Here is a 13,005-nt window from a genome sequence, read left to right on the forward strand (position 1 = left end):
TGATGTATGATGTCTTTGTTTGCTTTCTGTGAAATTGTTCCTCCAGATGTGGAATGAAACAACCTTCAGATAAACATGGACAGATAAACCAGGTAAGCAGGATATATATCAGGAAGTTACTGGTGATGATAGTAAATGAATAGACAAAACAAAAATAAGTGTTTGCTAGCTAGTAGGACAAACCGTCCTAATGGCACCAAGAGTTTGCTCCACGACGTTTCCAGCATCACTGTAGTTTGCTTGCATTCGGGTGGAGAGTCCTGTCATCAACTTTGAAACAATTGCACCGGCAATGGCAATCGGAGGGACGCTTGAAAGCATGACAAGGGCCAGGAGCCATCCTCTCGTGAATGCAATGATGAAGCCACCATGCTTTCAACTGTGATCCTTCCTTCAGAAACAAAATAATGTCAGTTCTCATTATCGGCGATGGGTGACATGCACGAGCAGATCGGACTTTTGTATGGAGGTCGGAGATTGCATCCACGGGGAAGAGGTCAATCTCGCGGATGCTCTGCAGGGAGCGGTAGCTGCTGCGCCTGCCGACGGAGGACGACACGGAGCCGTCGTCTTCCTCCCCAGCGGCCGCTTCTGTGGCGTCAGAGTTACTCCAGTCGCTGGCCATCGAAAGCGAGCTGAGGCTGGACAGCGCCTCGATCTCGAGGTCGAGCGCGCGCGCCGACAGCACGTGGCAAAACTCGTCCTCGAGCCGAGTCATGGCGACCTCCACGACGGTGCAGGCACCGCCCGCGGACGAGGCGCGGCGCGGGCTACCGACAGAGGCCGGTGACGCCGGCGCCAGGCGGCAGAGGTCGTCCACCGCTCGAAGGAACCGCTCCGCCTCGACACGCGAGGGTATTGGCGGTCGGGGTTTCTGGAACTCGATGGAAAGTGGATCAGCGCGGCGCCCCGAAGCGACAATGGCGGCTGGGGCGGGCTCGGGATGGCACCTTTCCGGGGGAGGCAGATTGCCGCGAGAGCCTAGAACTCGATGGAAAGTGGATCGGCGCGGACGCGACGCGCGGGGGATGGCGAGCTTGGGGGGCCCGCGGAGCGAGCGAGCGAGGGCGCCCCGAGATTGGCGGGCGGGGTTTCTAGAAGCGAGATTGGAAGGCGCCATGAATGGCGGCTGGGGGCTCGCCGAGATTGCCGCGGGGGAGAGGGGAGCGAACCGCGGTCGCGGCAGAACGTGCACCAGTGGACGCCTACAATACACACTTAAGTAGTAGTAGAGATAAGTTTGGCTCATATAGGTACAAGAGAGTACGAGATGGAACTAGATATCACTGGACTACTATGATACAAACGAGTGCAAGCTTCCAGCCCGCAACACTGGAGCTAACGAGCCCACCAACTAAACTACACACGGAGCTGGACTCAACCGCAAAATTCTAGGCCCAATGCCGTAGGAGCCCGCGGGCGCGCCTTTTGTCCATATTTCCGAAATCCTTTTTTTATCAGAATTTTTGGTCGTGCAAACGGGATAGACAATACAAAAAATAGATAAAAGTACCGCCTTAGCTCTATCATCTATGGCATGCTTCCTTAATATTTGATTCTCTCGTTTACTAGAGACTATAATGGTATGGTGTAGCTTTGGTGGATAATTCTGCTGTGGTTTCAACCTTATTGGGCTATGTACTATGTACTCGTACGGTCGTATCTGTCGGCTGCTGTAGCTAACTGCTTGCGAATGAACCCAGCCGAAGCGACCGAATTTTTTGTATTTTAGCCATTTTTCGGAAAAAAATTCACGTTTAGATTTTAAAAAATTTTAATGTCATTTTTGGACCCTTTGCTCGGCGCCATAAGCTATGACGCCGAGGTAACACAGCTCGGCGCCATAGGCTATGGCGCCGAGGTACGTGTTGCGTTGGCACAACCCGGACGCGTGGCGTCGACGTGGCACCGAGCTCGGCGCCACAGATCTTGGCGCCGAGCTCGGTTGTGTTATTAACATTTTCGTTGGAGACATGAGCACAAAGCCTATCTAGCCCACTTGGTAGAGCACAAGGCTTCTAACCTTGTGGTTGTGGGTTCAAGCCCCATAGTTTGTATTTTTATTTGTTTTTTTTGTTTATGTCGCTGGTGTGACTGTTCAAATTTATTTCTTACCTAAATTTTTTTTATGTCGCTGATGTGACCGTTCAAATTTATAGATCGCTCCAGCAGTTTGTATACTTTCTTTCTTTCGTTTACAATCTCAATCGGTTGCTTTAACCTACTTCTTTTCACCTTCCCACGTCCTTTTTAGCCCTGTCGTCTCTGAATTAATTCCCGGATCGTCTATGTGCGCCAGATTTGCACGCGATTAGATTGTTTTTTCTTTCATGTGCGGAATGACTTGTAGTCAAAGCAGTTTTTAAATCTTACAACAACAACAAAAGAAAAGTCTAGATTAGATGCGAGTTATATATATATATATATATATATATATATATATATATATATATATATATATATATATATATATATATATATATATATATATATATATATATATATATATATATATAAGGTGATGGTAATTGAAGCCCTGGGCTTCCATTAGTATGGGAAGCCCCAGTCAGGTATATCTACGCGCGCTCGATCTGGTTCTGGTTCTGGCTCGAGCGGATTGCAGCGTAAAACGTGACCTAAAACAGCGTAAATGAGTACGAAATTTAGCGTAAATCTTATATCTGTTTTGTAACAGCAAACGAGGCCTAAAATTACGGCGTAAAAATCGCATGCAGCCGATCGTGCGCGGGTTCTGGCTCGGACGGATTCCAGCGTAAAACGTGAGCTAAAACAGCGTAAATGAGTACGAAATTTAGCGTAATTCCAAAATCTGTTTTGTAACAGCAAACGGAGCCTAAAATTACGGCGTAAAAATCGTGTGCACCCGATCGTGCGCGGGTTCTGGATCGGGTGGATTTTAGCGTAAAACGTGAACCAAAACAGCGTAAATGAGTACAAATTTTATCGTAAATCATCGATTTGTTTCGTAACGACAAATGGGTCTCGAATTACGGCATGAAAATCGCCACCAGGCGCTGTCTCGGGCGGATTTCGGCATAAAACGTGAACCAAAACAGCGTAAATGAGTATGAATTTTAGCGTAAATCATCGATTGATTTCGTAACGGCAAATGGGGACAAATTACGGCGTAAAAATCGTGCGCGGGTTCTGGCTCGAGCGGATTTAAGTGTAAATCGTGAACCAAAACAGCGTAAATGACGGGTTCTGGCTCGAGCGGATTTAAGTGTAAATCGTGAACCAAAACAGCGTAAATGAGTATAAATTTTAGCGTAAATGAATAGAAATATCAGAAACAGACAAATAGATGGAAGCGGATCCATGAACTGAAATATAGGTCATAAAATCCTATTGACATTGGCATAAATATGTATACAAAATAGCATAAAAATAGGATCGCCGTCCTGCGGAACCAGCGCCTCGCATCTGGGATGCGCCACCACTTCGTGCCTAGGTGAGGATGCCGTCGTCGCTAGCGCCTAGGGAAATCCGCCGTCGCGACCGCTGGCACATCGCCGTCGTGCGCACCTCATGGGGCCGCCGCCGCGTGCGTGCCCTCGGGATCCGATGCCGCAGCGTGTCCCTAGATTCGCCGTCGCGCCACAGGAATCCGCCATCGCGAGCGTGTCCCCAGATCCGCCGTCGCGCCTCAGGGATCCGCCGTCGCGAGCGTGTCCCCAGATCCGTCGTCGCGCCACAGATGCTGGAGCGGCGGTGGCGGTGGCCATCGCAGAGACGGACGGGACAACCGCCGTTGTCACCGGGTCTAGGGTGCGCTGTCGTCGTCCGTCCGCTTCAAGAGCGTCGTCACCGCTTGCTCGCCTGCCTCGGAGCGTCGTTGTCGCTCGTTCCTGGTGGAGCGCCGCCGTCGGTCGCCTGCCTCGAGGTGACACCGCTGCTGGCCCCCAGGATCACCGCCGCTCGCACGCCCTAGAGAACCGCCGCCGCCGCTAAAACCTAATTCCTGGCGGCGTGGGGGTGTTTTTATAGTGGTGGCGTGGGCCGGATCGTGGGCCCGATGCACGTAATATGCGCAGATTATATTTGCATAAACTGATACACACATCAGCATAACTCGTATTATATTTTGGCGTAAGCAGTTAGGTACAATAAGCCAAAAAGGGTCCGGTGCGGTCGCGCACCTGGTCGGTACGTGGTCGGGGCTTCCTATAGTTAAATAGAGCCTAGGGCTCTAAATACATATACTATATATATATATATATCCTCTCCTGTACACCGGTATCGGGTCCGCCATCGAGTACGCCGTGTGCGCGCTCAAGGTGCAGGTCCCTCGTGGTCATTGGCCACAGCTGCTGCGGTGGCATCAGGGCGCTCCTCTCCCTCCAGGACGACGCACCTGACACCTTGTAAGTCGTCGCTCGTCACACTAAAATATGTACTTCGTCACATAAAAAAATACCTAATGAGTTATTTAAAAAAATGAGTAATGATAAAGATAAAAAAAATCTAGGTGAGAAATAAATTTGGTCCGACACACCAGCGACATAAAAAAAACAAATAAAAATGTAAACTATGGGGTTTGAACCCACAAGCATAAGGTTAGAAACCTTGTGCTCTACCAAGTGGGTTAGATGGGCTTTGTGCTCATGTCTCCAACAAACATGTTAATAACACAACCGAGCTCGGCGCCAAGATCTGTGGCGCCGAGCTCGGTGCCACGTCGACGCCACGCGTTCGGGTTGTGCCAACGCAACACGTACCTCGGCGCCATAGCCTATGGCGCCGAGCTGTGTTACCTCGGCGCCATAGCCTATGGCGCCGAGCAAAGGGTCCAAAAATGACATTAAAATTTTTTAAGATCTAAACGTGAATTTTTTTCCGAAAAATGGCTAAAATACAAAAAATTCGGCCGAAGCGATCGAGACAGCACAACTACGTAGAGTATTCATCTTCCTTGGATATATCAGTACCAAGTAATCAACAATTTAAAGCAAATTAAGCTACGTATAGCTCAATAATAAGATGGCTCTCCTTCCAAACCAAAGGGTTAGTTTAGGAACATCATTATTTAAAGGGACTTTTATTTTCTCAGGTAAAAATAAATTAATTTCTCTTGGTAAAATAAAAATTCCTTAATAACCCTAACCTGTGAAGTACCAGCAGAATTTTCTTCTGCCGGAATCATGAATGCACTGGGCTGGCTGGAGGCTACGTCGTAACCCTGCCTCGCTCTGCCCATGTAAATAACCTAGCTTTTGTTGGAGGGGACATATCTGGTGCACATAGAAGACTGATGCACATGGTGCACATATTAAATCATCACCACTCATTTTAGATTTAACGTCTCTAGTTGATTATTTAATTTATAAATAACACCTTCCACCACTACACACCACCACGTTGAAGGGTGTCCTTAGTAAAATGTACCAAACAACTAGAGACGTTAGATCTAAAATGAGTGGTGATGATTTAATATGTGCACCATGTGCATCAATATTCTATGTGCACCAGATATGTTGTCTTTGTTGTAATAATGGAGAAAAAATTCTCAGCTTCAAAGGCTGATTAAATTTAATCAGACATGCGCATGCCTATTCCTCTCGGTGGTTTCTTCTTCTATGCTTATTTTTTGCTGAATTTTTGAAAAATCGTTGAAAAATACAAAATTTAATATTGTTAGAACCGACTTCAGCTTTAGCAGTAGACCTCGTCTCTTTTCCTTTTTCCGTTGTAGTTAGGTTGTTTTATCCTTTGTAATCTTCTTTTCTGTCTGCTTCTAACTCTGTTATTTTAAAGTTTTAATAAAATTTCCAATAGGGGCTCGCCCCTCCTGTCTTATCAAAAAAAATATTGTTAGAACCCACAACAGTAGCCAATTAACAGACTCAATAAAATGCAAAAGCGCTACTAATTTAACGCAAGCATTTGTGACACGAGAACGTCATAGTAGTACATAACAGTTAGAAACATCCAAACGTGAGGAAATTTAGTCCTCCCCCAACTAGTTTACCCAATAAACTAATGCTAATCACCGCAGCCGGATCCATGTTTACAGCAGGGCACCTCATCCGGTTAAGGTTGCGATGGTGAGTCGTGAGCCGAACGACATGATGACAAGATTAGTCACCGCTGGCACAACCCCTGCAGCCGCAGTGGACACATTCTATCACCTGCTCCTCCCTCAGATGCTTGGGGACGCGGCAGACGCATGTCGTTGCGAAGTTGTGATCACGTGTCTGTATGCACCGGAGGCAGCAAAGGCGCTCGTAACCTGGCTGCAAGAGGGCAAAATGTAGCAGTAACAAATCAGGATGCCAGATTAAGCAGGCATTGCCCAGGCGCAAACTTGAGGAACATATCGTATACAGGAAACAAAGCAAAACAATGAAAACGTTGAAACAGACAAAGAAGCATCAACCCCAAACACACACACAAAAAAACTTTTCTTCACAACTCGCACAGAATCTTCAAGTGACAGAATGGATCTGTTGTTAGAGCATCTCCAAGAGAGGCTCTAAACATGGTCCTATTTTAAATATAGGGCTCAAAACCATAAAACATCCTTCCAACAGCGGCCCTATTTTATAAAATTTCATCAAATGGTTATAGGGCTCGGTCTCTCGGGTCCTAAATATAGTACCCATATACTGGAGCCCTATCCTCATTTCCACTTAATCTCCAACCATTTATTTCCTAATATCATGATTTATTTCCTAAATAGCATTATTTAAGGCCTGACTATTGGAGTAAACATTTCTTTTGAGACCCTAAACATTCTAAATAAGTCCTATTTTAAATTTTAGGACTCTATTTTAGAGTTTGTTGTTGGAGATGCTCTTATTCCTTTTATTTAGTCTAGCAAGTTAACAATTACAATATTTGCCTCAATCACATATAATTGGGTCCAAACGCACTTAAGATATGAATTCCTTTTGGACACCCGAGGAAGTCCAGCTCACTCATTAACAAGGTTGAGATGCAACCGACAACTTTTGAAGTGACTTTTGAGCAGTAATTTTTTAAAGTTACTGGTGTTTCAAAAGTTTTAAGGTTTTTTGTCAAAGCAAAGTACCTAGGACCAGAGGGATTATTTATCTTCAGTTGAACATTTCCATACACCAATATGCAAATTAAAAGGAATAAAAAGAACATATTGGATGCCTAATAAATTCATTTTCAGTCAACTAAATAAACCAGATCCAGTTACTGGTTACATCGGAAATCTCCTGTTTCGAAAATAAACAAAAACTGGACTGCAGAATGCATGACAGTATTAGTCGTAATCTGCAAAAACTTGATGAAATCGATGGGGTGGACAGTAATGCCTAATGGTACCAGGTTTCAGCTAGTGGCTGGCACAGAAAAACCATACCATGCATCAGTAGCTACTGCAATCTACCTTGTAAGCTATATAAATCTCACAAAACCAGAAACAGAGTGTAATAGTAAGATATTTATAATGCAATTTGCACATACAATGTCTACACAACATTTCCACTTAATCTACAAACTTATAGCAGAACATAAGGAAGATTAGCATGCCTCCCACACACCCATCCTCAACCCAAAAAGAACAGGATGTTGTGGAGGAAAAAAAAACAAACCAACTGAGATATAGACCATGTACAACAAATATGAAACCAAGGATGATTACCTTTTTCCACTTTGCAATCAGGTTACGGTCTGCATAACCCTGGTCTAGGCAGAACTCATAAAGCTCCTGTGATATCTCCTTCCTTCTGTAATAAAGATCGTATATGTAGCGGCTCCTTTGATGAGAAATGCGGAAAATAGGCCAGAGAGCTTCACACTTTCTCTTTCCATCATGTGGATCATTTTCAGCTGCATGAGGGCATAGCGTTAGTACGATCCTGTGCTAGGAAATAAAATAACAACTGACATCAGTAGTGAATGCCTCAAATGAATAGCCGTATGTGCCTACCTTCTCTCATTTTGGCATCCAACTCACGGATTGTTGGTTCAATAAGCTCCCATCCTTCAGGATACTTGACACGGCTTGTCTTTATCTTAGGCATGCTGTCTCAATGAATGGAGCACTCCAATGAATGTCCTGGGAACATTTAATGAAGTAAGAAAAAGGGCCAACATAATATTTATGTAAACATAATCTTCAATACATCTGATGTAATTGCAATGCATTAATAAAAGCAGCAGAGTATGGATTCACATCATAAACGGAGCCTAGAAGTTCCTTGTTCCTGTGCTGATTAAAGTCAAAACAACGTTGCAGTGACGGCAGTATGCTACCCAATTAGCTCTCAAGTATTAAACTGAGGGGCTTTACATGAGGAAACGGTACTGATTGCTGGATGCTATATAAGACAAGGAAACATCCAACAACAGTGACACCGTAGTCCGCACTAGGGGTCGATGCACGCCATGGCGTACGCATCCTCAGCACTTCAGCAGTAAGCCCTAATTCGCAAACAACATCACAGCCTCAAGGTCGAGGCTCAGATCGTAGGATGTGCCAATTCAATGGTCCATTTGCTGCATCCATGATCCATCCCAGCAAAAAATAAAAAAAGCTTAAAGGCATGCTTTGAAGCGGACTAGGGTTTCCTTACCAAAGACAGGAGGACTCGATCCAAGTCCGGGCGGATCTCCAATCTGCACCAGGCCACAATATGCGAGGAGCTGGACAACGACGTATAGGGACAAAGTCCTTCGAGCTCGAGGCAGGGGCGCAGGGCAACGCCGAGCTTTCAATTTGCGGAACGGAAGTTGGAAGCGGAAGAAGATCTGAAGATGGCAGTCGATGGGATTATATAGGAAGGGGAATAAAGGGAAGTCCGAATGGGCGCCTGTGGGGCTGTGACCTCCTCAGGCTTGGGCCGCGACCGCCAGCGGCGCAAAGAAACCAAACTCTGCTTTTTTCCCAACCGTTCGATCTCATCTGGACGGCCAGAAAAGGCCTCGCACAACGGCCGTTGCGCGAGGGTCCCAGACGAATCCGAACGGACATGAAAAATCTCCCCATCACCACCCGTCCCCGCCGCCGAGAACCCTATACCGGTACCGCACCGTGGTCGCCGTGCGGGCACGACCGGGGTCGAAGCCGAAGATCTTGCGGCTGTAGACGGCGCAGCTACGCCGTCGACGTAGGAGAATGGGGCTCTCCGGCGCAGCACCAACTGCATCCACTTCCTCAACTCGCCGCCGTAGCCACCACAAGCACCTCCATCGGCTCCTCCTCCTCGATCTGGGGCGGCGACCTACAGCGCCCCGCCCTGCCTTCTGTCTTTGCTCCCTGCATGGTTGCACCCGGTGTCCTGATCTCTCCTCTGCCGCATTTCACCAATACGTGTGGGTGTTGTTTATCAAATCAGGCCTGATTGTTTCCTCTCACTCAATTCTTTGTAGCAGTTCTTTTTTAAAAGCATACCGGCCACACAGAGATGAACCGGGTTTTCGGTCTTCTTATAATAATCATTCCTTTATTTACAAAGGCACACAATTTTATGTATCGATAGAATATGTTTCTACTCTGCAATTTATAGGACATTTTTGGCTCATTCCTTTATAGTAAAAATATAGTACATAAATATCTCCAACATTTGCTAATAATAATATATAAATATATTTTTGCATAAAACTATATTAGTTTAATTGATATGTGCTTAAATTACTATTATTAGAATGAAATTCAATTCCATGTGTCCAAACGGGACATAAGAGATTTTCATTTATCCAAAAAAAGGTTTATTTTTCCTTAGAAAAATAATAATTTATTGGAAAAATAAAGTTATCAAACTAGCTAAAAAACAAAAAAACAGCAAGAACAAGAACTGGTGGGAGCATCAGCGAATTATAGACGGTAGTAGGCTGTCAAATCGCTTTATTAGGAGAAGAGTACCTTCAATTGGGGTCAGATGTTGCAAAAGTACCATATCAGCGATGATAACCACAGAGACTGCGCAATCACTCCAGACAGGATAGCATTTATAAAATCAGGGAGGAGGGCCACAAAACTGATTCGCTGGGATGCCAATCAAGACCAGGCATCACGTATATTAGTTGCGAAAGAAACTTAATTATGACAGTAGACGAAGATGCACTAAACTGAACTTGTCAAGGAAAGGCCGAAAAACTGCTGTACAATACAATCATATTCAGACAGCAGGAATTTGCGTTGTCGACAACTGTGTAGATAAACAGAACTGTGGCATGTATAGTGTCTGATCGTAGGGCTCAGGATTTGTGTCGGTTCTTCCAAACAACAAATTTGGATCGCTCGGTAAACAGACTCTGATTGAAGTTCTGCACGCCAATTTTATTTTGAGCTGATATTAGCAAAACCACTACGGCTGCAGTTGTCCATGCCCGGAAACATGCAGATATCAGGGTACTCAAATGGATGGGAAAGGAATCGGTTAATAAATAAATATAGTTTAAGAGAACATCTAGTACACTGTGCACGCAATAAGGGTGGTGTCCTTTTAACTTCAGATAAAGCAACAAAACAAAGGTACCGCCACCGGGCAGGGTTGTACGATATTGCTTTTTAAGAGAAGATACTGGAGTAGTATGTAACATGGTGGACCATATCCTCGAATGCTTCTTGAACACATTGCACGTCGAATTAAACAAAAGCCGAGAAGTGGCTGCAATTGACTTAATCATGTCAACAATGTGTACAAACCAAGCAACTGAGAACTAGCAGAACCACTGAACATGCTGCATTCATTTTCAAAGAAACATGGAGAACATTGTTGTGAGGCCATGGTGGGGTCACTTGTATGTGTATTTCATGGGAAAGAAACGCACAAAGTGGCAACCGTTCAGATCTTTTTCTGTAAAATTGCATTTAAGATTCCTGTCAAGTTTCTGCGTTATCTGCATTCTAATCTGCCATTAGCGTCATGCTGCGTTATTTGAATACAAATGAGTGCAACAAGTATATGTATGAAAATAAAATGCCACGTATTCCTGAACGCAGTTCCAAAGTGATGGTAAGATATACATTCTGTTTCTTAATAAATTAAAATATCAGTCTGAAGTTACAATTCCAGGCACTGCCTACTGTCGTGCTGAAATCAAAAGGGCAAACAATCCCTTCTTCTATACCAGTGGAGTAGCCTAAACCCCAATATACACCTTCCAACTCCAACAGCACGAAAATTTTACTATCTCGATATCCCCATTTTACTATGTCGTACCCACTAATCAAAACCGGAAAAATAAGCGAGGAAAACAGCCGTTCCACATAACGTCGAGCACATGGCGCGCGCTCTCGAAGCTGGCCTAATGGTAGAAGACGACGGGCGGGACGGCGAACCCGGAATCCTTGAGGAACGGGACTACCTGCGGTTGCTCGGAGAGGTCGTGGTAGAAGGCGTACTCCGCATCGTAGTCGTGGAGGTCTAGCTCCGCCTTTTGGTTGCTGTGGTAATGGTGCTTGGCGTCGGAAGACTTGCCGAAGCCGAACACGCTGACTCTGTCGCACACTCCCACGGCGACCATGATGGCTTGCATCCCGGACGAGTAATGGAACATGGCGGCGTCGTGCGCGCGGTCCCATTCCTCGGGCGCGCGGCCGGTCTCGGCGACGAATCGGCGGAGGGAGTAGTACTTGACGATGCGCGCGCAGAGGACGTCGAGGCGGGCGTCGGTGACGGAGATGGGGGAGCCGTGGCGGGAGGACGAGGTGGCGTTGCAGGCGGCGACGTCGACGAAATGGGCGGCCTGGCAGATATAGAGCAGGATGGGGACGCCGTGGCCGTAAGGGTGGCAGAAGCACCCGGGCCGGCGCGCGCAGAGGTGAAGAACGTTGCTGTTGATGAAGGAGAAGTTGGTCTTGCTGCCGACGTGCGCGGCGTAGCCTGAGACGCGGGCGTTGTTGAGGCGGAACACGGCTGCGTGGGAATCGATGAGGGCTCCATGGTTCGCGCGCAGGAGGATGCCACTGTTGCCGACGACGGCGCAGGAGGGGATGCGCCCGGGGATGGAGAGCAGGGAGGGGAGGGTGGCGAGGACGGCAGGGTCGTAGCGGCGGAGGCGGTGCCAGGAGCGGAGGTCGCGGCGCAGGGCGGGGTCGATGTGGAGCTGCTCGTGGCGCGGGAGCGGGTGGAGCAGGATGTCGTGGTCGTCGTCCGGGTAGCGGCCGCGGCGCGGGAGCGGGAAGCTGCGGTGGCGGTGGAGGTGGAGCGGGTGGAGGAGGCGGTCGCGGCGCCACGCGCGGGCCCGCGCCGCGGAGGCCGGGAGGCGGCCCTCGAGGAGTCCGTCCACGTCCCGGCGCAGCGACGCCTCCGACGGATCGGCTGCGGCCAGGCGGAGCAGCGTGGCGTTGAGGCGCGCCGGGTCGAGCGGCGGGGGCTCCTGCGCGGGCGCGGGCGCCACGGCGCGACGGAGCGCGGTGGAGAAGGAGGCCGCGCCGACGAGCCCGACGAAGATGAGCACCGCGAAGGAGCGCCGCAGCGGCCGCTTCATCGCCGCCGCGGGCGCAGCCCCAGCCTGGGGGCTAGCTGGGTCGGAGCCACCGCATCCGCATGGGGGCACGCCAATCAGGCAGAGGAGGAGGAGAGAGGTGAGAGCCCGCGACGCGCGGGGCGTGTCCGTGCGACCGATCCGGGCCGACCGGCCGAGCAGTGTCCGAGTGGCGAAGTGGGCGCGGCCGTGGCCGCGTGGGGGCAGCGAGTTCTTTATTGGTCGCCGTGCTAACGGGCTTGCGACTTGCGAGGCGGGTAGGATTATAGGAGTGTGCTATTCATGGTTGGTTGGACTTTGGGGTTCGGCAAACGGGGGATCCAATGTGCCCTGCTCCGGTTCGTGCATCGGGCGCAGTAATCATTTTGCGTGGGTGGAGCCCGCCAACATGCCTGCACGATGCGGCAGGTAGACCCGTTCACCCGTGATGCGAATGCGATGCAGGGGCGGGCCCAAAGGGGACAAAGTAGGCCATGCCTCTCTTTATACTTACAGTAATGTTTATTTACTTTTTAAGTACAAAAAAATTAAACTTTAGGGGTCTAAAACAGTCTATTTCTAGGTCTTCTTGTCGGATCG

The 13,005-nt window shown here is 48.0% G+C and overlaps 2 protein-coding genes across 2 annotated transcripts; both read right to left on the reverse strand.

The window, feature by feature from the left end:
- Nucleotides 1-5,873: 5,873 nt before the first annotated feature.
- Nucleotides 5,874-8,737, reverse strand: LOC103636462 (protein BUD31 homolog 1). Its single transcript, NM_001355545.1, has 4 exons — nt 8,568-8,737; nt 7,922-8,050; nt 7,634-7,821; nt 5,874-6,254 (listed from the first exon to the last, which is right to left on the reverse strand). Exons 2-4 carry the CDS (start codon nt 8,013-8,015, stop codon nt 6,099-6,101), a joined length of 438 nt encoding a protein of 145 aa, NP_001342474.1. The 5' UTR covers nt 8,016-8,050; nt 8,568-8,737; the 3' UTR covers nt 5,874-6,098.
- A 2,182-nt stretch (nt 8,738-10,919) lies between these two features.
- On the reverse strand, nt 10,920-12,643 carry LOC100285513 (uncharacterized). The gene has a single exon (NM_001158405.2). The coding sequence runs from the start codon at nt 12,427-12,429 to the stop codon at nt 11,245-11,247; it is 1,185 nt and encodes a 394-aa protein (NP_001151877.2). The 5' UTR covers nt 12,430-12,643; the 3' UTR covers nt 10,920-11,244.
- Between the last annotated feature and the right edge of the window lie 362 nt (nt 12,644-13,005).

The sequence above is a fragment of the Zea mays genome, chromosome 8, assembly GCF_902167145.1.
Source record: "Zea mays cultivar B73 chromosome 8, Zm-B73-REFERENCE-NAM-5.0, whole genome shotgun sequence".
Taxonomy (NCBI): domain Eukaryota; kingdom Viridiplantae; phylum Streptophyta; class Magnoliopsida; order Poales; family Poaceae; genus Zea; species Zea mays.